The sequence below is a fragment of the Streptopelia decaocto genome (assembly GCF_964273445.1).
Source record: "Streptopelia decaocto genome assembly, chromosome: 7".
Classification (NCBI taxonomy): Eukaryota; Metazoa; Chordata; class Aves; order Columbiformes; family Columbidae; genus Streptopelia; species Streptopelia decaocto.
Window position 1 is genome coordinate 33,704,541 of NC_138661.1, and position 23,015 is coordinate 33,727,555.

A 23,015-nucleotide genomic window follows, 5' to 3' on the forward strand; every position below is an offset into this window, starting at 1 on the left:
ATTTTCTCTTTATGGCATTTCTGTTCAAAACTAGAAGTTGAGAAGTTTCACTGAATCTAACCTTTCTGCAGCCTTCTAGTCTTTTTAATAATTTTACCTTCTGCTCTTCCTGTCTATGCGCTCTCCTCTCTTCTTTGAATTCTCTTTTTCTCCACTTCCCTACTATGACTTCTCTTTCTATCCACACCATCACTTTTTCATATTTAAAAGCTATTATCGGCTCCATTTATATGCTACAGTTCATCTTCTTTTCTAAGGCAACCATAGGTGATGCATTACTTGTGCTCTACAGCTCTTCTTGTCAATCCAGATCACAGCAGTAACAGCATCCAATAGCTACTGACAACGTTGAGAGGTCTTCCAAGTCATGTAGAACATGTTTTGAACCACTGTCCTATATAACCAAATCTCTTCTCTTCAAACTGAGGAGAGTGTTTTCAAGTCTCTGTGAATTTTCTCCTAATCTCCAGACCAGTATTTCTTTCTAAAACACTTATTGCCTTCAGTCTCTCATCATACTGTTTTTCCTGAACTCTTGCTCCAGCTTACATCCTGGCTTTTCTGTTGCCTTTACTTTGGGCAATTATCATAATTTGCTGGATGATTCATCTTACCCATCCTGATGCAACCTTTCATGGGACTTGAAGAAACCTCTACTTTCAGCATCTCCTTCTCATCATGCTACTGAATAAACACTGGTGTAATGCTGATCTCTCAGATGTGGTGATCATTTACATGACTTCACACTACCTCATATGACCCTCACTGCTTCTGTCACTAAAGCAAGACCAAATTTGAGAGGTGAAGAGCACACACACTAATCATCCCAAAGTAGATGTTTCAGTTAATTACACTGAATAAGCTTTTGGTCTTTTATGAGAAAAAAAAAAAAAAAAAAAAAAGTGCCTCCTAATTCATTACTTTTGGAATTAGCAGATGCAACACCACCATTTTAATTCATAGTATTCTGTCCACATTCTAGCATCATCTTCTATCCAGCATTGCTGTAGACCCATAGACCACATCACTAGCTCCATGATCCAGTCTTTGTTCCCCACCTCCCTAGCGTAGGTTTTGGATTAACTTGGCTCTCTGAACAAAAGTTATCTTTCTACAAAACATTCTGGAATCCATTTACAACACTGTGGCAAAGCTTAGCCTTCTCACTCTTAGCTTCAACTTAGCATATCCCCCTTTCTCATCTTTCCTCTTATCCATACTGTAAGATACATAACTACACTTGTATTCTTCACAGCTGTGAATGTGTATTAATTCTTAATACTTTCTCAGTTAGACCTTCTTGTTATATCCTCTACATGTATGGCAAAAGGCTGACAACTTCTCCTTACACACCATTGTTGACAGCAGATTCTCTAACACATCATTTGCTTTTTCCAAACTTGTATAATTGAGTCCAGGAACAAACTCAGCTGCATACCTTAAACACAAACTGTGTTTGTAATTGTACACGTAATATTAGCAAGTGCGGTATAATATTAACACGATGCAGTATATATTCTGAAATGTGATACATCATCATCTATCAAGTACCTATTGTTTTCCTTATGTCTAGATAGCAATGAATCAAGGGCTTTTTCCAGAAAGTAAACTTAAAATATACAAAGGAAAGCTGTGCTTATGTCTTGGTGGTTTCTGTATTTTTAGTTTTGAAATAAAATTTGCTCAGATCAAAATAATGAATTTCTAGACTAATATACAAAATATTAGAGGTCAGCACATCTAAGACTGAAGATATAATGTCAGTCTTAATAGGATTATTAGAGTACAGGGTAACAGCTTTACTTTAGTACTACGCTTGGGAAGAAACTTATTCAATCGCTTGGTTTCCTTATAACCATTCAGCAACTGTGCTTTTTCCCCACCATTTTTCTCCCTACTCCCATCCCTTCTCAGATTCCCAGATCCAAGTTTTTTCCATCTCTTCCTTTTGGCACAATGGTGTGAACGAACTTTGCACAGTGGTTTTGTTGGTAGCTACAAGAACCTTCTTTAAGAAACTTCATTAAGTAGGTCATCTATAGTTGTAATAGTTGCACTTCACAATTTAAACACCCTACTGGGAAATTACAATATAGCTTAAAGTACATGCATAATGTCACACAAAATGTACAAATACAAACACTACTACTAATTGCCCAATGCAGCATCTAAACTGCAGCACACACCGTAATTCTAGCAGTCCTTAATGAGTTTAAGATTATATTTGCAGATGAACTACAATTCACTTTGCTGGACCTACATACCACTTGTCAAGGTTCAAGAAAACCCTATTTAGTGGACTATGGTAAATTTTCTAAACAAAGTATGAAATCCTTTAGAAAGATTCACATACATATATAGGTGAACTGAACAGGAACACTTGCTTTTCTTTGTCACTTTAGTCCTTATAATATATGGATGCTCAGGAATCTGGGAACACATAGGCATGTACATGCTGATATACATAGAGTATTAAGAAAGTATTAAAACAATTAAGACAACAATAATCTGCCATTCGGGGTTTCCCCTGCACTACCTGAAATCAATCACCGTAATCATTTTACTGGGTTTTTATAATATTACAATTCTAATACCTTTTTTCCTTATCATAAAAATGTGGACACATTAAAACTGGTCAGGTAGTCACAATATTAAAACTGTATGAAGGTCTTACACAGGCTTTAGATGTCTTATCTCACTCCCAGTGAAACGAAGCTTACAAAAATATGAATCAACATTTGTTTAGAAATTAAGACTTTATAGCAGTTCAGTGGGTATGTTCTTTACAATAATTAAATTGAGAAGAAAAGAAGCTGAAATGACATGTTACTGACAATTACATATTTCATCAACTTCTCGCAGACATGCATTTCTCTGCACATGTTGATTAGAAGGCTTTAAAGTTTAAAAAAAAGAGCATTTCTAATGAATGTGAAAGATTAGTCACTGTTTATACAGTATTTATGTGCTGTATCACTAGATCAGCACTATGTGTTACTATTTAACTATATAGATAAATTATTTCAGAGCTTAGCGGGTGTTCAAGAACATTTATTTTCTAAGGACTACTCTACAACTAAGAATTTGCCTCATGCTTTAGGAACAGCTCATAGCACTGAAAGACACAACACTAATGAACAGATGCACTACTTACAAGAAAATTATTCATTGAGTCCCTTCAGTAAAAACATGTTTTAATAATACAAAAAGAAACACATTTATTAATAAAAAAGTTGGAAAAGGAAACTAGGGATACAGGGCTCACACAACAGTCGTGCTTGGCCACATATTTCAATTTTTATTGTAAAAAGACAAATAGATAACTGATAGACTCAAAGAGGCATACAGTTGTGATTTTTGTTTGCATTCATTCATCTTTTTAAAGAAGCAACTTTAAATCTATACTGATAATCCAAGAAGCAATCCAATGTTATTTCACATAGTTTAAAAATAGCCCTGCTCATTTCAAAATGTTTAATATAAATACATTGTTCACAAATATTATGAGAATATTGCTGCAATATGCAAAATATACTAATTACTTGTTAAAATTTGCAAATCGGTATTTGAAGGAACAACAAAAAGCATACATAGATGACTGGAGTTCATCTTATTCTCTCCAGAAAGAGCAGCATTCACATTAATCTCTTATCATATATTACACACATTTGCATAAACAGATCCACAAACCTATAAAAATATGTGGTCACCTACAGTGTAGAAAATTCTTTCTACTCCACTAATAAATCAATGTAATTCATGAGTAAGGTATCTGAATGTAGCCAGGACAGAAACAAAAAAAACTCCAGACACTCACCAAAAGACTGAATGCAGGTTTCAAGAAGATCTTCCAAAGTGGCCCCTTTGGCTAAGTGCCCCAATGGTACCATCGTGCCCTGGGTGAGATTTGAAAGGCTGGGACAATGACTGATCTGCTTCAGCTCAAGCGCTGGTTCAGGGGCAGTGCTGCATGCTTGGGCAGGTTGCCTGAAAGAAAGCACAACAGTGAAGTAAATACAAGAAGATCCAGTGGTAAATTTTACACTGCATGGGAAAGGAGAAGAGATTTAAAGGACAATTAACTCCCTGTAGCTAAGGTGCTGAAAGATGTAACCCTCCCACTTACTACGCACACCAAAGAAACTGTTCAATAAATTACTTTTTTTTTTTTTTTTTTTTTTTTTTTTTGGTATAAATGTGGATTGTAGAGCACACTGTTACAGAGCTCCTTGAATGACCTGTCAAGATTACCAAACGTCTTGTTTCTTTGTTGGGGGTTTATGTTTACATTACAATTTCAGCACAAGCATACAAACCCCTCAAACTATATAACAAGAATATCATTATGCAGTAAGCTACCACCACATATTTCTGTGCCCACTCATAGTAAAGGAGAAAAAAATTATAACTATAATCAAATATTACACACATTGGAAAAGGCCAGACTAGCTTTACTAATTTCACTTGGAAGATCACTATTAAGTAAGCAAAATATCAGTGCAACTTCCCAGTGGAGTATTTCACAATTAAAAACCGAAACAAATCAAAAAAATATTAATTTGCATCCATTCTATACTACTATATTCTACTAAGTTGCTTTAAAATTGCATACATGACTAAATTAGTGTCTTTAATAGCAAAGGTAAAAGAGACCAAAATAAAGCACACACCTAGTTTTAGGCTTGTATTTTCATCATATAATAGCTTAGATTTAAATAACGTGTATGTTTACAGATAATATTAAAGGCCATTCACTGTTTGCATACAAGTTCATAATTTTGCATGAAATAGTAAACAGGCACATTTTTATACTGATGAAGAGTGCTGAAATGCTTTTGCCTGCAAATAACAGGAACCACTTCAAAATCTGACTGGAGAGTATAACTGTACAGTTCACAACACAGTAACAACCACTGCTGTTTCAAAGAAACTTGGGTATATTGCAGGAACAATTTACACTCCACAGACTTCCTAAAGAAGTGACTCCAGTATCTTTGAGATGCTATCTTAAGCTTTCATACAACATTTCTTGGAATGCTATGCAAGACTCTATTAATAAATTGACAGTCCTGGGAAGAAAAGGCATAGAAATGTATTCAGTGTGCATATTATATACAGATAGGGCCGGTAAAGACACAAACATCTCCGTATGGAGATGTCCGTTCCTGGACAAAGTTGGAATTACACATGCCTTATGAAGACAGACTGGACCCTATCTCATTCCAGCAAATTTTAAGCCTCATCTTATGTTTCTGCTGGGAAAGCCACAAAACTGCACATGATGTCACTTACACGCAAACACTGGCCTCAGGACTCCATAGTTCCAAAGTCAGGAAAATACAAGCCTGACCCTGAAGAGGTAGCGACCATCACTCAGCTCCGGCTTAGCGAAGCTGACAGCGGCTATGCAAAGAATGTTCCCTTCCCCCTTTCTCTAAATTTCCCTCTTAACTTTGTGATCCGACTTCCTGTTCTCATATAAGACAGCAAGGGTCAGATCAGTTTTCAGGGTTTTCTTTTTACAGGCTTGAAACCCTCTCCTAACTTCATTCCAGCACCTCCTCAACACAGGGCAGATCCTAGCAATGCAGTAGTAATAAAGTAGGAGTTACGCAGAAGATATTTTAGGTCTTGGCAACAGAGCATAGAAACATGAAGGTGTCCACACCCCCAAAAAGTTTACAATAACACTGTGGCCGACTTGGCAACACTGGGTAGGCAAAAGTCGGCCGGTGACACATCGGAAACTAATCATTCATTAGGACAGATCCCCTTGCAGCAGTTACTTGACATGAAAAATAGATTAAAGCTGGCGGGGGGGGACGGTGTTCGTGCACCCTGCATTTCCCCTGCACGTTGTATGGCGGAGAGGAAGAAAGCACGCAGAAACGGCCGTCAGTCCGTGAACTGACACTCGGGGCAGGCGGCGGTTCCCCGGCGAGCAGGGGGCAGGCTCACTCCCCGGTTCTGGCCCCTCGCTCGGCGCCTCCAGGCAGGCCCCCGTTGGTGCCGCAGGTAACCGGAGCCCGGGCGAGGGCCGAGCCGCCCCTCCCGCTCAGCCGTCACCCTTGAACCGTAACGTGAGGTTCTTTCCAGCCGCTACTGACCGACTTTCCCGGCGCACACTTGCACTCAAAAAGCTGAAAAAAATATTCCGTCCACCACTCCCTTCTCCGCTTCTCTTCCCCTCTCCTTCCCACCCGGCCCCCGCCAAGCCCCAGCCACCCTGACGATCGTCCCCGCACCCCACGGAAGCCCACGCCAGCCCCGCCGCGGGGCCAACACAGTGGCAGCACATCGCACCTGTCCCCACCGACCCGGGGGCACGTCAAGCTCTTGGGCTCGGCGCCGTGTTGTCCCGAAAGCCGCCGCCGCCGACCGCAGCCTGCCCCGCGGCGAGCCACCGTCCCGCCGCCGCCGCAGGAGAATAAAACAGCAACGAGGAACTCACTGGTTTTCTCTCCTCTTCCCTAGGGTTCCCATGTCGGTGCCAGCCGCGGCTCCGCCGCCCGGCTCTGCCAGCAGCGCGGGGAGCGGGGCTACGCGGGGCGGAGGCGGCCGGGGAGGGCAGCGCAGCCCCGCGCATCGCCTCCTCTCGCTCCCTCTCTCGCCTCGGAAGGAGTCTGAAACCAGCTCAAGTGGGGCAGCGGCGGCAGCCGCCACCCGTGACGAGCGCAGGCGAAGATCTTATCAGCAGGAGGAAGTACTGAGCTACTGGGCTGCTCTTCTTTGAAGCCACCGGATTTACCAGGTACTGAAACGCGCTCTCCTGCTCACACTGCCTGGCTCAAAAGCGGCCGCAACTTTTTCCAGGGCACAACTTCGGCAGGGCAGGCCCTCCCCCCTCGGGGAGCCCCCTCCCCACGGCGAGCTGAGACTCCGGGGCTCACGCGTGCCTCACAGCAGCCGGCACGGCGCCGGAGCGCGGCCCCGCTGACCGAGCACAGCCGCTGCCGGGCACCTGGCAAGGTTGTGCCGGGGCGGGACAAGAGCAGCTAAGCTTTGGGGCAAACCCCGGCCGCATCGCAGCCACACTCGCCGGTAACAGCGCCGGACGCTGCCAGGCCCGTCTGGTCCCCCGGGACTGCGTGACTGCGGGTGGACCCACGCGCGCCCTGGACACGCGCGCGCTGATTGGCTGGCTCGCCAACGGCCGACGAAGTGGAGGGGGGGCGAGGTGGTTTGGGATGTCGGGGGGGGCCCCTCCGCGCCGCCACCTGCGGCCACAGACGGGGTTGTGGGGCGAGCGCTCGCGGTGGCGAATCGGTTCACAGGCGGCGGTCGGCACGGGCCCCCTCCGTAACCAGCGCCGGGGCCTCAGGAGAGGCCTGACTGACGGGAAGGTGCAGCCCCTGTGGTACACGCAGGTGGAGGTATCTGCACGATGCTGAGGTGGGGGCACAAAACTGAGACACCCACATTGACAATTATTATTTTAAAGCTTCTGTGCTTATTAGGTACTTTATGCTGTCCAGGAGCAAGAAATGACGACCCCCAGTTGTTTCTGTGGGCCTGGTATCATAATTGCAAGTTTCTGAGAGGTCTTCCAACTCAACCTCAACAACTCCTTCACTTCTGAAGAGAAATGACCAGGCAGAAAATCTGAAAGAGCAAATTCACCCCTTGTCCTGTAACTTACAGTTTGACCAAGTCATCTTTGTTGAGAAATATGCTCAACAGAGCAGTACAAAAGTACTGGGTCACAGAGCACTTCAGTTGCTGCATTGTCAAGAGCTTATTTTGAGAGCTCAGTTTATGTTCCTAAAAATTACTTAGGCATCATAATGCTACTGTGCCTCATACCAAGATCCAGACAGGCTTCACAGACTGTTTCCTCAATTTTGAGACTAACTGGTAGGGTTCAGGTATTCGAAGAATTCTCTGCCAAGAAGCAGGGAACATTTCTCTTTAGGTCTCCAAAATGATCAGTTTTGCAAAGCACGCAACTCATTAGCATTTTCTCAGAGGCAGGGTTAACTACCATTATCGCAACAGGAGCTGTACAAACCTGACTTTTGCTTTGCTGAAGACCTCCAAGTAAAAGGAAAAACCCTATATACTCCTGGAGATTACATCAGTGAGTCAGTAGGTGACATTCTTCTGAGTAAGTTTTAAGCCCATTCCTAGCATAGAGCTTGAAGGTCACTGTGGTTTAAGATACACAAATACATTAATATATATACAAGACCACATGTCATGTAGTCTGTGATATTATCTGTAGCAATTATGTTGTTAAATCAATCTCCTGGCTGAATTCTACTTCAGAGATGTACATCCCAGGTATCTTTATTTTTTCTTTAACAATTTTTCCTTGAGAAGTTCATGTGCGTGCATGAACACACAAATAAATGGAGGTTTGACTGAAAGAATACCCTCTAGCTTTGTGGTCAGAAGGTAATCCAGATGCAGATCTCACAGACCAGAAAATTGCTGTGGAAAGACAAGATATTTCTTCTGTTCTCATAGATTAAATCAGTAGATGATTACATTAAAATATAACTATGATCCCAAAGAGCCATGCTAACAGAGTTGCAAAATGATTATGGCTAGGATGGGCTGTATTGCTCCTGAGGGAACATGACTATCCAGGTGTTTTTATACTGTTGCACTCTGATTCCTGGAAGATCTTACAAAAATACTATTTTAGAAATTGGATTTTACCTTTGGAACCAAGTGAAGGGACCAACTTGCTGCCTCAGTACAAGCTGAAGTTCTGTTTACTTCAAGATACATCTTTCTCTCTCCAAGTCAGTGTGAGTCCACAAGCCTAGCTTGGCCTTGGTGTAAAAATAAATTTCTTAAGCTGTTTTTTTCATATCTACTCTAAGCTCATCTAATTTGCCATCTTTCCTGGGTCCGTATTGCTCCTTTTTACAATGGAGCTACTGGAGCTTGTACAACAACACAGTAAGTTGCACACAAAAATTGATCAAGGGGAAAAAACCCAACACAACTAAAATGATACATCTTCTGCCATACAGTATCAATTATTTAATTCATTTCACCACCCACTCACGTTAGGTCAACTACTGCCACAATCAAACAATGGCGAGAGAGCAAGACCACACATTTTTCCAGTAGCTTTCACTTAGACCTATTTTACGTAGATCATTGTAAAAACATAACCTAATTTCAAAAACTTTTTGGTGTCCTTGGGGGATCATGAATGAGAAGGTTCTTTGGTGCTGACAGAGCATCTGCTAGGTGGTGGGGCCAGTAGGCAACATTAGGCAAGCCAGGCAGCCTAGTGTAGAATCAATTCCAGAAAAAGAGAAAAGCTTGCTAACATTGGAAAGAAGGACAGCAAATGGAAAATTATGAAGAGTCACTGTATGAAAAGTCAACATATGTTGTATGAACTAGGTAGTAATCAGAATCATTTGGTTTAACAAGCTGTTGTCATTGAGGGCCTGCTAGCAATTGCAGATGAAAAATCTTCTTTCATCTGAGCTGTGATATGCCAAAGGTGTGGCTACCCTTGTATGACCAGCTGGTAGGAACAGTGGCCCTATTTAAGGCATCACCTACATGGACTTCCCTGTTATAATTAAACTTTGCAGATGTTAGAACAGTTTGTGTTGGTGTGTCAATTTCTGTTTACACCTAGAAGGGCATTTCTAGTGTCTTCCAAGCCTGCGTCATAACTTTTGATAAGGATGATATAGTCTTTGGATGCTTTCACTAATTTATCAAACACTTCTATTTTTAGATAGGTTTTGAGGTTATTTGGGGTTATCAGGCCATGGTAATTCTCTTGCTATTTTTCTCTTGATGCACCTTTGCCATAGTGGTCAAGGATGGAATGTTCCACTTTCTAAAGCAACGTGACCTATAACAGTGTTAGTTTTTCTGACTTTATCGCAAGCATCTTCCTTCAATGGTCCATGTTCTTGGGTGACTTTTTGGACAATTACAGCTTTCATTTATAAGCAGGAGGTAATAAAACTCATACTCATGATTGAAGAATGGGACCTGAGAGTGTAAAACCATAGGACTGATAGAGTGGATAATAAATTAAGAAGAACGTGAATCCCTTTTTAAACATGATCTTTAAGTCAGGTTGAAGCAGACTGGACGAAACTTATTTGAGTGGTTTGGGTTGTCAGTAAGGTACCTCTGAGGTTCCAGCTTTTCTGCAAGAACAGAAAGAACTGAGACTACCTAGTAACCACTGCCTTCTTACTTTTAAGGGTTGTTTGTGTGCATTATATGCAAGACATCTTACAAAGTTAGTAGCCATGCTCCTAACAGGACTACCTAGTCAATCTACCTCCATACTAATGTTTCTTCTGTCAAGGCTGCTTCTGGCAAACCTTTTAATGTCCCGCAGTCAGCTTTGAACTGCATGAGATGGAAAAGAGACAAGACTAGAATTCATGAAAGACGAAAAGGAAAGCTTAGGAAAATTGTCATATCCTAGAGTAGAACAAGGAGTACACAAGTTTCACTAGTTTTGGATTTTGCCAGACTGTGTATTAGGTTATTTGCCAGCCATGGGTTTCCCACCACTCTCAGTGAACACTCAGGCTGATCATTACAGTTACTGTGAGTCATTTTGTTAGTTCCAATGTCAAAGGTCTGTGGGATGGATTGAATGAGTCCAGTCCTAGTAATGATCCATGTAGGTGTAAACATGCTGCCACTTGATGGAACATCTGTGGCTTTTAGTCTTGGAAATTATAGGCAAGATGTAGTTTGCAGGTTAAGGCAACATCTTTTATCTTCTGTCAAACCAGATGACACAGTTAGAAAAAGATAAGGTCTTGAGTAGACTGGAAGAGGGGTTCAGCAGAGAATCACAGAAATCACAAAATGGGTCTGGAAGGGACTTCAGGTCCAGCCTCCTGCTCAAAGCACGGCCAGCTGTGGCAGTAGGCCTACTTGCTCAGGGCTTTATCAAGTTGGATCTTGAAAGCCTCCAAGTCTGAATACTGCACAGCTTCTCTGAGCAACCTGTTGCAATGTTTGACTGCTCTCATGGTTAAAAATAAAATAAATTCCTTATATCCAATCAATATCTTATCTTGTTTCAGTTTATTTGTTGTCTCTCATCTTCCGGCCAAGCAATGCTGTGAAGAACCTGGCTTCTTCTCAACAACCTTCTCAGAAGTATAGTCAGTCTGCTGCTACATCCCCCCTGAGGCCAGTTCTTCTCCAGGCTGAAAAGGCCCAGTTCCCTTACCATCTCCTCACAGGGCAAGTCCTTAAGCTCCAACAATCTCTGTGGCCCTCTGGTGAACTCACCCCCATTTGTCAATGTCCTTCATGTACTGGGGAGCCCAGAACTGGACTCAGTCTGGAGTGCTCAGTAGAGGGGGTGTAATCGCTTTCCTTGTTCTGCTGGCTCTGTGCTTGCGAACACAGCCCAGGGCGCTGCTGGCCTTCACTGCTGTCAAGGCACATTGCTGGCTCCTGTGCTGCTTGCTGCCTGGCAAGACCTCCATCTTCTTTTCAGTGCTGCTACCCAGCAGTGCTGCTACCCAGCTGCTACCCAGCTGGTCAGGCCCCAGTCTACATTGGTGCAAGGGTCTCCTTCTCGACAGGTGCAGGAGTATGCATTTGTCCTTGCTGAATTTCATCGAAGTTCCTTTAAGTCCATTCCTCCAGCCTGTCCAGGTCTCTCTGGATGGCAGCTCTGCCCTCAGCTGTACTGAATTGTTACCTTAATTTGATGCTGCCTGCAAACTTGAGGAGAGTGCACCACGTCACCTCCCCAGGCTGTTGATAACAGAGTTAAAATGGACAGGTCCCAGGATAGACCCCTGGGCTACTCACTGCCAGCCTCCAGTTAGAGCACAACCCACACCCTCTGAGACTAACCATTCAAACAGCTTTTTACTGGATGGATGTCTAGCTGTCCACTTGTCCAGACCTCGATATCCCAAACTGAATGCAAGAATATTGTAAGAAATGATGTTGAAAGCTTTACTAAACTTGATATGTAGCAACATCTGGAAATCTGTCTACTTTTTCCTTTATAATACTAGTTGGTCTAATAAAAGGCATTATATTTACCTATAGATCTTGACTGTGTCTTTAAACCACTGTAGTTATGACATGTAGAGATGCCCCTTGAAGAACTGTGTAATCCAAAATTAGGAGATGGCCAAATTCCTCTTCCATTTTTCTTTTCAGACAAATCTTACAAGATTAGATGAACCAGTCCAGGAAAATTCAGATATTTCATAATTTTTAATAACTTAATTTCTCCTTATATTTTCATCCTGGACTCCCTGAAGGACTTAAAAGCCATCAAGGAGTCTAAAATTTCCTCTAAGAACTATGCCTAAGTTTGTCATTAGTTGTTTGCACAGATAATTTGCAAGCTGCTTATTGGCAAGTCTTGCACTGTCAGCTATTTGTAACTGAAACTGTGAGATTTTTTTTGGTTGTTTTTAATCTGGAAGACTTTAAATTATAGTAGACTAAAATTAATTGTTTCAGTAAGAAAAGCAATGAACATGTATCGTGATAATATATAAAAACATAAAATCTACTAAGTCAGAAAATGTTATTAGCTGATAGCATTCTTCTGAATAGAAGCACACTTTGTGTGGTTTTGAGTCTCAGTCCTACAGGTAATACCTCAGCCTTTGTATGGATTAAAGATTTTTATATTTTCCTATTCAAGAGAATGCCGAAATACAGTAAGCACTGATCATCTGCCTAGAAGGATCATCTTCCTACCTTGCATTCATGTCCAGCTGTTTCAGAAGTAGTACCCAGTGGGTCTATTATGATACTTCAATATGCAGTGAAAGGTAATGGCACCGCTAACTGAAATCTGTGTTCTGTATCACTAAAATTGAAATGACATTTAATTCTGTCATCAAGGAAAGATATTTTTTGTTTACTCTGAGTCCAACAGCATTGTCATCATCACTTCTGTTTCCCTTCAGGAGTCCAGAGCAAAGTAGTTTTCTTTCCTTTATGGTCTTTCAGAATTAACATACTTGATCAGTTTTGATTCAGATCATCAGGATGCTTATGTGTCTATACAATTTACCAATTGTTTTTGGTAGGAATTGCACAAAAATTAATCTACTTCCCTTCCTCCTCCCACTCCCCTCCCAAAGCACAGCCACGCTGCAACACCTTCTTTCTTAAAATCCACGCTTATAAATTATGGATAGATAAAGTGAAAAACAGGTGTTACCCTTGAAATACCTACTGTCCAGAAACAGACTTAAGATACAGAAAGATAAAGCATAACAATAACACTAAGAATGCTTCTTTTTGGTTCACCATCTGATTTAAAAGGACAAATGAGCTACTTAAACAGGATGTAGAGAACATCATCCCTTTGTAAACATTTTCCAAGGAGACAGTGATTAGGTACTTCCTTTACAGGATATCTCTTGATCAGCAGAAAGAGGCAAGACACCACTCACTAGAAATATATTAAGTGTATTGTTTTAACATTTTGAAAGTGATTTCATACATAAATTGTAGTGGATACAACAGCCCTTTGAAAGTATCACAGGATGAAAGATGGGCTCACAGAAGTGTGGGGGTTTGGTTTGGCTTGGTTTTATTGGCTTGGGTTTTTTTGTGGATTTTGTGGGGGGAGGGGGTTGTTTTGTTTTGTTTTAATGTAATATTTACTTAAAATTTTTCTGTTTAGCAAATAGCAGCTAAAGTTCCTTCAAACTGAAAAAGAAATGCAGACACGATTTCCATGTGGTTTCTGACAGAGCTGCTTCAAAATTTCCAGAATGAGTGGGCAAAATTTAATTTTGCTGCTGCAGAGTTCCAAGGCCAGTATTAATGATTTTGCCCTTGTTAATCGCAGTGACAAAGTCAGTGGTAGGGATTGTGTGAAGAAGCAGGAGTGACAGTTGAGGTGAGGAGAAATGAGGAGCAATCACAGGGGTTTCACAGGCTGTGGGTTTGTAGGAAATGGTGTATCTCTGTCCTTTCTGATCTCATCTGCAGGGCAGGAACCTTTTCCAAGGGGATTTCACACTGAAGTGCAAGGTTGTGCTGATTTGATCTGAACACTGAATTGAGTGCTGAAAATATAAGTGGATGTGATATGTCACATCAACAACGGCCATACTCCTCCTCTGCTGAGGGACTCTCTTTCCTTTTCCATCACTCTAAGGGAAATGCTCTTTTCCCTTCTCACCAGGTTTTGCTTGCCCTTTTCTGTTTCTCTTGATAAGCTCAGTGTGTGCATCAGCCAGGGAAGAGAGGAAGTGAGAGGAGAGGGGAGGAAGAGCATCTTCCCTCAAAGCCATTCTGGCAGCTCACCAGAGTCCTTGGTGCTGGGGGATCAGGAGGAAGCAGAGCAGGGCTAAGAACAAAGGCAGTGAGGCTGCAGATAATAGCAGTGGCTGCCAAGGGCTTTCTGTCTTCTTTTTTTATTGATACAAGAATTAACAGCAAGCTGACCATTATTTAAAAGCAAAAAAAAATCATCTTAGTTGTGGGCTGAAAATGTTAAGTTTACCAGCTATATGCATGCATGCACGAAGTGGAAGGTTAGTCTTTCTGGTACTCCATTTGTGTTTCATGTGCTCTCTTGTTCTCAGTTAGTCTTTATACTTATGGCTTGACCAGAAGGCTATTTGCTTCACATGTACTGCAGAAGGAAGGATGGTTGACTGAAGAATTTATTTGATGCCTTTTCAGTTGAACAGAACTGATATTTCATAACATATTTTGAGCTAGTTAGAAAAAAAAAAAGACAACTATTTTTTTCAAAGCTGTTTACAAAAATTGTTACACACAACAGTATGTTGTTGAATTTCTGCTTTGTCCCTGAAGAATATCATCAAGACAGGTCAATGCACTAGTCAGTTCTTAGGGCCACCTGGGCAAGGGAGGTGATCATCCCAGTCTGCTCCTCACTGGTGAGGCCTCACCTGCAGCACTCTGTGCATTTCTGGATGCCATAGGATAAAAAGGATATAAAGCTACTGGAGAGTGTCCAGAAGAGGCTACAAAGTTGATGATGGGTTTGGAGAGGAAGCTGAGGAGCGGCTAAAGTCGCTTGGTTTGTTCAGCCTGGAGGAGACTAAACAGAGACCTCATGGTGGCTACAGCTTCCTCACAAGGGGAGGAGGGACAGGTGCTGATCTCTTCTCTCTGGCGACTGATGACAGAACCCAAGGGAATGGCAGGAAGATGTGCCAGGGAAGGTTTAGGTCGGACATTGAGAAAAGGTTCTTCACCCGGAGGGTAGTGGAGCACTGAAACAGGCTCCCCAGTATTCAAGAGACTGGACAATGCCCTCAGACACATGGTATGAACTGTGGGGTTGTCATATGCAGGGACAGGAGTTGGACTTGGTGATACTTGTGGGTCCCTTCCAACTCAGGACATTCTATGATTCTGTGATTCTATGGTTCCTAAGAATGAATGGAGAAAATACTTTGAAGAGGTAGGTGACCAAAATACCAGAAAAACTGGACTCAGACTCTTTATATGAGAATACTTAACACTCCTATGTTGATACCATGAAACTTCTACTTCCATGAAAGGAATATAAAACCTCTTCCTCCATTTTTTTGATTTAATAGACACTTCACAATAAACTGTGTTGGGAACAGGATCAGGCAGATGAATGCAATAAAGAAAATTTTGAGTAAGACAGAAAAGACAATGGACCATCTTCATTTGTGGTCCATTGTGGCTAGATGTAAAACAAATAGGGAGAAATGTCAATTACTTAGACCTAAAATGATACAAATTTTCCCAGACTCCTTACATCTTTTCCTTCTCCTGGTTTTATACATCATTACCTTCCCAGTTTTAAAGCAACGTGGCCTGTTTCCTGTTTTAAAGGACCGCTCAGAATAACAATATCGTCAAACATTATTGTTGCCTTTCTGGATTAGAAGCATTATCTATTGCTGGCTTTGGTTTTAATCAGGGACAGTAGCTATAGCAGAATGAAGTGAAAGTAATTGCAAATATATACCAAACCAAACATTCAGTACGGTATCAATAATCACGTGGTTTGAAGGTATTTAGGCACCAATTCAGCAAGCACATTTTAAACCATTCTTACTTTAAAATGCCAAACAGGGAAAGCCTGAAAATTCATATGCTGAAAATTAATCTAGTTTGAAAGAAATTGTTATTTGTTAGGAGCTCCTCAAGGGGCAATATTAAGGGGTTCTTGAACATGTAACTTAGAAAATACTGAGAAAACAATGCACAATTGTCAACATATGCTGTGCACCTTTAGTGCTAAGATTTCTCATAGTCAGGCTACGAAAGAGTTAGGTAAAGTATCCAAAACTTTTTGTAGCCTCAGCTAGAAGTTTTTTTTTTCAAAATCATTAATTTTCAACTTTTTATTTTGCCCTTTTGATCATCTGTAACACTATGTTTCTTTAACACTTTTGAAAGCTTCTAAAATTCTGTGGTCTAAGCATGAACAGTAAAGTCTTATGACAACCTGAAAAGAATTCAGTAACGAAAGTCAGAGATTCTATTTCTGTCTGAAAAGTGGTTGTTTGGGTGTGTTTTCTCTCCCATCTACCTGTCCTATTTTATCACTTTGGAATTTTGAAAGGAGGGGTTGTTAATGTTTGTTCAGGATGACTCACAGGTTAAAAAGAAAAAGAAAAATGTCATGTGCTGTTTTTTTTTGTCAAATACAAGCACATTTTAAAATATGAGTTTAAACTTAGTGGTATCTATCTTTAAAAGGTCAGAAATCTAGGAGGAGGGAAAAACATTGTCAATAAATTGTGTGACTAATGAGTCAGAGTAACTGAACTAGTATTCTTAAAGCAGATTGTTTTATATTGCTTTTAAGAACATGCCAAACACTATTATTCTCAGCATGAGTTACAGAATATTATTTAAGAATGTGGACAAAAAAGTTTAATGCATGTTTCCATAGTAGAGAGAAATGACAAAAAAAAAGAAGGAAAATTGTGCTTAAATGGACATGACAGCTTCTACCAATGTTCAAATCACTATTTTACAAGGTGCAAACTAATTGTATTCAGATAGAAAGGTTCTCTAAGTGCTTTTGTCTCAATTTGTGGTAGTAGTAATGAAAAAATAGTTCAAACTCAGATAAAATAGGTCTGTAGATCCCTCAGCTTTTTTGCAGGGTAGGCGGCAAAAAATAGATAGCAGCACACTGTAGGAGTAATTGCTGATTGAGATTCAGAACTTTATATCTTTTTTACCTATCTTTTATGTTTTCTCTGACAAACATTGTATTTATGCCCTAGTTACTGAGGATTCAGTTTGACCCACCGGTGGGAAGCATTCATGTGCCATGCTGACTTTACAACATGCTTCCTCAACCTGGTGGCATCTAAAGCTCTGTTTCTGGACAGGCTAGTAAGATCCCAGCAACCAAAATCTGTAGACTGTTTGCTCCTCTGTCTATGCTTGAAAAGCTTGATCCAAGGTTTACTCAATATTAAATGTAACAGAAATGGAACCTAACTTCTCCCCTTCCCAAGAAATTGTTCTGGTAGTTGGCTGTGTTAATGTTTGTTGTGTGCATTCCCTATGCACACAAGGTTCTTTAATTATTGAATAGGAGAGAGTGAGAACGCCCTTTCCTTTTAAATATCCTGTAGCCTGGCACTTACAGCATTTTTCCACTGAGACATGGGAGGTAAGATTTGAATTTCTACAGAGAGCAGAAGGAATTGAACCTAGACATCTTGTACAATTATATCATGAGTGCTAGAGCTCTCTCTATGAGTGAGAGCATCTGTATGAGGGCTCCTAGCATCTGAGCTATTGAGTTTATATATATTACAAAAAACAGTACCTCAGTACCTTACTGTATTTACTTCCTTGCCCTTTGAAAGGAATCTATCTTGAGGAGAGATTCCAGAACCTCAAGTGAAAGTGCCTTCTTTCAGCAAAGACAACTTATGCACCTCAGATCATGTAATTTAAGATATCACAGATTCACAGAATGTTAGGGATTGGAAGGAACCTCGAAAGGTCATCTAGTCCAATCCCACTGCCAGAGCAGGAACACCTAGATGAGGTTACACAGGAATGTGTCCAGGCGTGTTTTGAATGTCTCCAGAGTAGGAGACTCCACAGCCCCCCTGGGCAGCCTGTTCCAGTGTTCTGTCATCATCACTGTGAAGAAGTTTCTTCTCATATTTAAGTGGAACTTCCTATAAGATATGATCTCTCAGAAGGAATTACTATATTAACTATGCTCCCACTTCAGAATGCAGCCAGTTGCCAATCTGAGTAACTTAAAGTTCTGGATTCTGCTTCATGGCCAAGCACCTAAAATAGTTTGTTACTGGTCATAACCTTTTGTCAGCACTGTGTTTCGCTGGATCTGAACTGCATGACATGGTCAAAGTCACAACAGAAAGCTGTGGAAAAGCAAAATACTGAATTTACATGTCAAAAATCTGATGCTAACATCTTAACCAAGAGCCAACCTTCCTCTCTCAAATATTTCACTATAGTCCAATAAATATGTCATAAGCATGCTGTTGTTTTGTGCTTCCATCTTCCCTTAATTGCATCACTTTCTTGCATTGCAGTTGTATTGCTACTGTTTGAAAGTACCACTGTCTTTAAATGTGTGATTGTGCAACCAGCTTTACCTGTATTCATTACTATAGCAACCAGAATAAAACATTCCCTGGCCCATCCCACCTAAAAAGGTCTTAGAGTTCCAGCTTCTCTCCTTTTGTTTTATGCTTATGCCAAGTGAATGTGTATGACACAATGGAAGTTGTGTGCTTTGCTTTGGCTGAAGGCTGCTCACATGAGTGAGAGTGGAAAACTGAATTACACTGGAACTCTTGTTTTAAAAAGGGAAATAACATTTCTGGCCTACTCAGCAGTACTCATATGAGACACATGTACCCTCTCTCCAGCTTAATCCACACATTCTTGGCATAAATATTACTACGTGATAGCCACAGGCCTAAAGGGGAGATCCACATGTCATCCACACGTTAGCAGTTATTCTAGTTCATTGCTTTATTATGAATTGTACTGTATTTGGCTTTCTTCCTTTAAGCTCCAGTACCTAATGTTGCATTGTTTAATGAGATTCCATTTTGTTGATGGGTTTTTAATTAAAAAATTGTTAGTATGGAGGAAAACTCTAAAATGTAGTTGAAGAGGTCAGTAAGTGGTTCTGTTAACATCAAAACTAAAGTGATATGATTTCTGACACATGAATTTTCTTGTTTTCAGGCTACAGACTTCCATCTAGAGTTGTCCCCCTATTTTCATGATGTTGGTATGACATTACCTTTGAGACCAATGCCTTTGAATTACATTATCTTTGAGACCAGTACTTTGTGTTCAGTTTTGCTACAGTTTCCCAAGAGGTTCAAAAGTTGCTGCTTGAGCATATGTGCAGGCACCCATATACACCCACCGTGATTGCAAAACTTTCATTTCCTTAGGAAACCAGACTGAAAACAAGAGGCAAAACCAGACAACTCAAAATAGTGTTTCCTAATCCAATATGCTATCCACATGCTAGCAAGTAAAAAAAAAAATGGAGTATTTAGATTCCCATGTAACTTCTACAGGTAAAATGCAGCCTGATCCACTGCTTATTGGGCTTAAATGCAGGAAATCTTTATTCCAGTGTGTGCTATTAGTTGTGTAATTTTGGTCATATTCTCATCTCTCATTTCCCCTTTTAGACACAGCTCAGTCAGGCTGGAGCAAGTACTTTGCTCATGTCTCTACAGTGATTAGCATGCTGATGCCCATAAAATACACTAAAAATCAATTCAAATCCATGATGCAGCATTCCTCTAGCTGATTATTATATGATTAACCAGAACAGAACCAACATCTGAGGACTTTATTCACCAATACACAAAGAAATAGAGCTGTTCACAGCTAAATTTTTTAAATCTTCCTGCAGATCAGCAGGGATTTGTTTATCAGCTCTGGGGACAATTTTAAACTGGTACTTTTTTTTTTTTTTTTCTTTCCCTGGATCATTTAAAACCAGAAAAAAAGTTCAAATAAATTACTCTTTATAAAGAATTAATCCAAATTACTAGTTTCTTCTACTCTTAAGCACTCTTTTAAAATATTCTTCTCTTACACACTCATTTGCTTGGCTATTTAGAAAACACAAGGATCCTAAGAGTGAATTACAGTCTTACTATTTCTCTTTTATCTAAATTGAGAATGAAACTACATTGAGAAATTCTGTCTTGTTTTGATGTTGCTGGTGGTGCTGATAACTGCAGTAGACTTTTTGAAGTGAGTTCAAAAGACCTATAAAAGCCTGGCTTGCTCAGTACCTTACTGTAAACAGACCAAGGAGTGGGTTCTACGATAAGATAGTAAGCACACACCACACCCTAGATTCAGTTACTCAGAAAAAGTCACAGGTTTTCATTCACTCTGCCTCTCTGAGATGCTGTTTACCTCTGCTTTTTTTTTTCAGTACAATTTAAAATAATGGATTTGTGCCTCAAGTTTAATGTCTGTAAATAAGCGTTCTGAAATGTTAAAAAGCCATCCCTGGCTTAACCATAACTGACATAATCTCATTTTGCATGAGAAGTGTGTGCTGTGGTTCAGACTAGTATAACAGTGATCCCACAAAGCCTATGCAAATTATGAGGAACATTCAGTGAAATTGAGCTTAGTTTGGATTAGATGTCTGTCATTGTCAGTTTATGTTAAATGAGTAAGAAGTTTTACGTTGACAAAGCCACGACCTTCCTCCAGTTACTTTTAGGTCTCCTTCTTCTTTCATACAGTGTATTACGAAGGCCTATTTCTCTTTCATGGACTGTTCTTGGAATTTCCAATGTTTAGAAACTTCTGATTAATTTTCCTACCTGATTGATAACTAATCAGAATTTGTTCCTGATTCATAAATGAATTTTAAGGAGAAATAATTGACAACAAGATATGACTAGTATACACAGCATCAATTAACAGCTGAGTACTAAAAAAAACCCCACTTTAAGCTGGCATTAACTGATGCTCTATGCAAATTAGCATGAAACGCAGTAGCAATGAGTACAGTTAAGCTGATGAATAGAGGTTGGAATAGTAAAGAGAAGCAAATACATTGTCTGTGCTAGGAATGTGAGAACTGTCATTCTATAGAATGCATCAATGCTCTTTCCTTTCAACTTCAGACCTCACATTTATAAAATACCTTGAGTACTTTAAGCAAGACAAAAAAAAAGGTGCATTTTTACTTTTGACTTAAGCAAACATTACTGTCATGTGGTTTTGTAGACATTATCATAGGCTATCTTGTACTTAGACTGCTGCTTAGGAAGGAATCCCAAGTCGTTGGGAATGAACCTTGTAATGAATGCACAACAGTACTGTCATGAAGCAGGACTTTCTCGGATACTCTGGGTGGAAAGAAATTAAGAAATTTTACTTTGCGGTTTAATTCTCTTTCCACTCTTTTTTTTTGTTGTTGTTGTTGTTTTTTCCTCCAAACAACTTGTGATGACTTTTGAAGCAGCACATTGTGCAAATTGTGTGCAGTGACTACAGAACATCATTTTTAAAAAAATAGGTAATGCCTCTGTGTATCAAAGATCAGAGCTGAAACATCAGGAAACTGGTGTCAGGGAAGGCATACAAAATACACTACATGGATGTTTTCTGTAACTTAGATATACAACACTTGTACCTACACATCACTGCATGGAGTAGAGAAGACTCTTTTTCAGGTTTTGGGCAAGCTAAGAGAGATATGATGTATATTTTTAGAATAAATCCTTACAACTGAGATAAGTGAAGTGGCTGTGTAAAAAGCTTTGGATGATAAAAAAGGGAAGTAACTTGACAGCATAGAAAATATTACTTAACGTTTTGAAAAAAAAAAAAACAAACAAAAAAACCCAAGAGATATTTACCCTTTCTCATCAGTACATTTATGAACAAAATTATTTTATCAAGTTTTTCACGTTTATAAAATCTATCTTGTAGCTTGCCGTTCATTAAACATTCGTTATTACACTTACTACATCTGTTAAAATGACTCATGCACTTGTATGTAGAATTTAAATAACATCCTGGTTGCTAAGGTACATGTGATCACTCTGACATAGTAATTATGTGTTATAAGTAGATTTTTTTTTAAGTATATAATGAACAAATCTGAAGGATTTTATTATTCAATAAATGCTTCTGCCAGTAGTTCATTATGCAAAACAGCATGACATTTTATGCCTTCAAGTAAATATTGATTTGTATTGTACACAATCCTTAACTGATATATATAACATTTTTTTTTCCATTTCAGTAAACAACTTTTTATTTCTTCCATATGCGTGTGATACAATAGTTTCCTGGGTAATGTTCCTCATTTTTTTCCCCACCGTCCCACTCTGTCAGCATTGCTACTGGCCTATAATTGGTTTTTACCTTTGTTTCAAGCTTCTCATAGATTTTTCTGAGGACTGGTACAAAAACATTACCTCAAATTGCATATGGCTTTCTCTTCACCTTAGAACTACAGGCTTGTTTATGCACATGGCACTATGTTTTTCCCTGCATTAAATGTTTTCTTGCATAGACTGGGGAGAAATGCAGGTGCTATTACTGCTCCATTAGTACAACCTTTTCCAGAATCTGTGCTCATGGATGGTGTGACACAATTTGAGCATGAAGACCAGAGCTGTTTCTGCCACACTGCTATTTAATTTTAAATTATACCCTGAAAAGCCTGTGTTAAAAGAACACTAAACCTTCAAAGTGATGGGGTCAGAATATGAGGAGACAATAATTCATGCTGCCTGTAGAACTAGAGGAAGGTTAAATACATTATTTTTTTCAGTTCCATTGCAAAAACAAGCAATTAGAAAGTACATCAATTTTATGTCAATCCAAAAGATGTCTTTTTTGTTTTCTTTCTTTCTTTTTTTTTTTTTTCCAAAACATGCTTTTCTGAGTTTGGATTCACAAAAAATACTTCAGTGTGAGTCATTAAGTATTTTATTTCTTTGTTTCATCTAACATTTGGGTCTTTTCAATTGTTTTTAATTTAGCTCCATAATGAAACAAGGCATGATTTTTCAAAACAAAACATCAGAAACATTTCA

The 23,015-nt window shown here is 39.9% G+C and overlaps 1 protein-coding gene across 3 annotated transcripts in view; it reads right to left on the reverse strand.

Moving 5' to 3' along the window:
* The window catches only part of RASGRP1 (RAS guanyl releasing protein 1), a 45,973-nt gene extending 38,873 nt beyond the window's left edge, over positions 1-7,100 (reverse strand). For 2 of the 3 annotated variants that reach the window (XM_082059473.1, XM_082059474.1), the window contains exons 1-2: positions 6,452-7,100; positions 3,818-3,987 (exon numbers count right to left, since the gene is read on the reverse strand). In XM_082059473.1, the coding sequence (XP_081915599.1) occupies positions 3,818-3,987; positions 6,452-6,483 (202 nt within the window). In that variant the 5' untranslated portion in view covers positions 6,484-7,100. Of the gene's footprint in view, positions 1-3,817; positions 3,988-6,303; positions 6,427-6,451 lie in introns of those variants that run through there. The other variant, XM_082059475.1, reaches the window with a different exon arrangement.
* Positions 7,101-23,015: the final 15,915 nt, after the last annotated feature.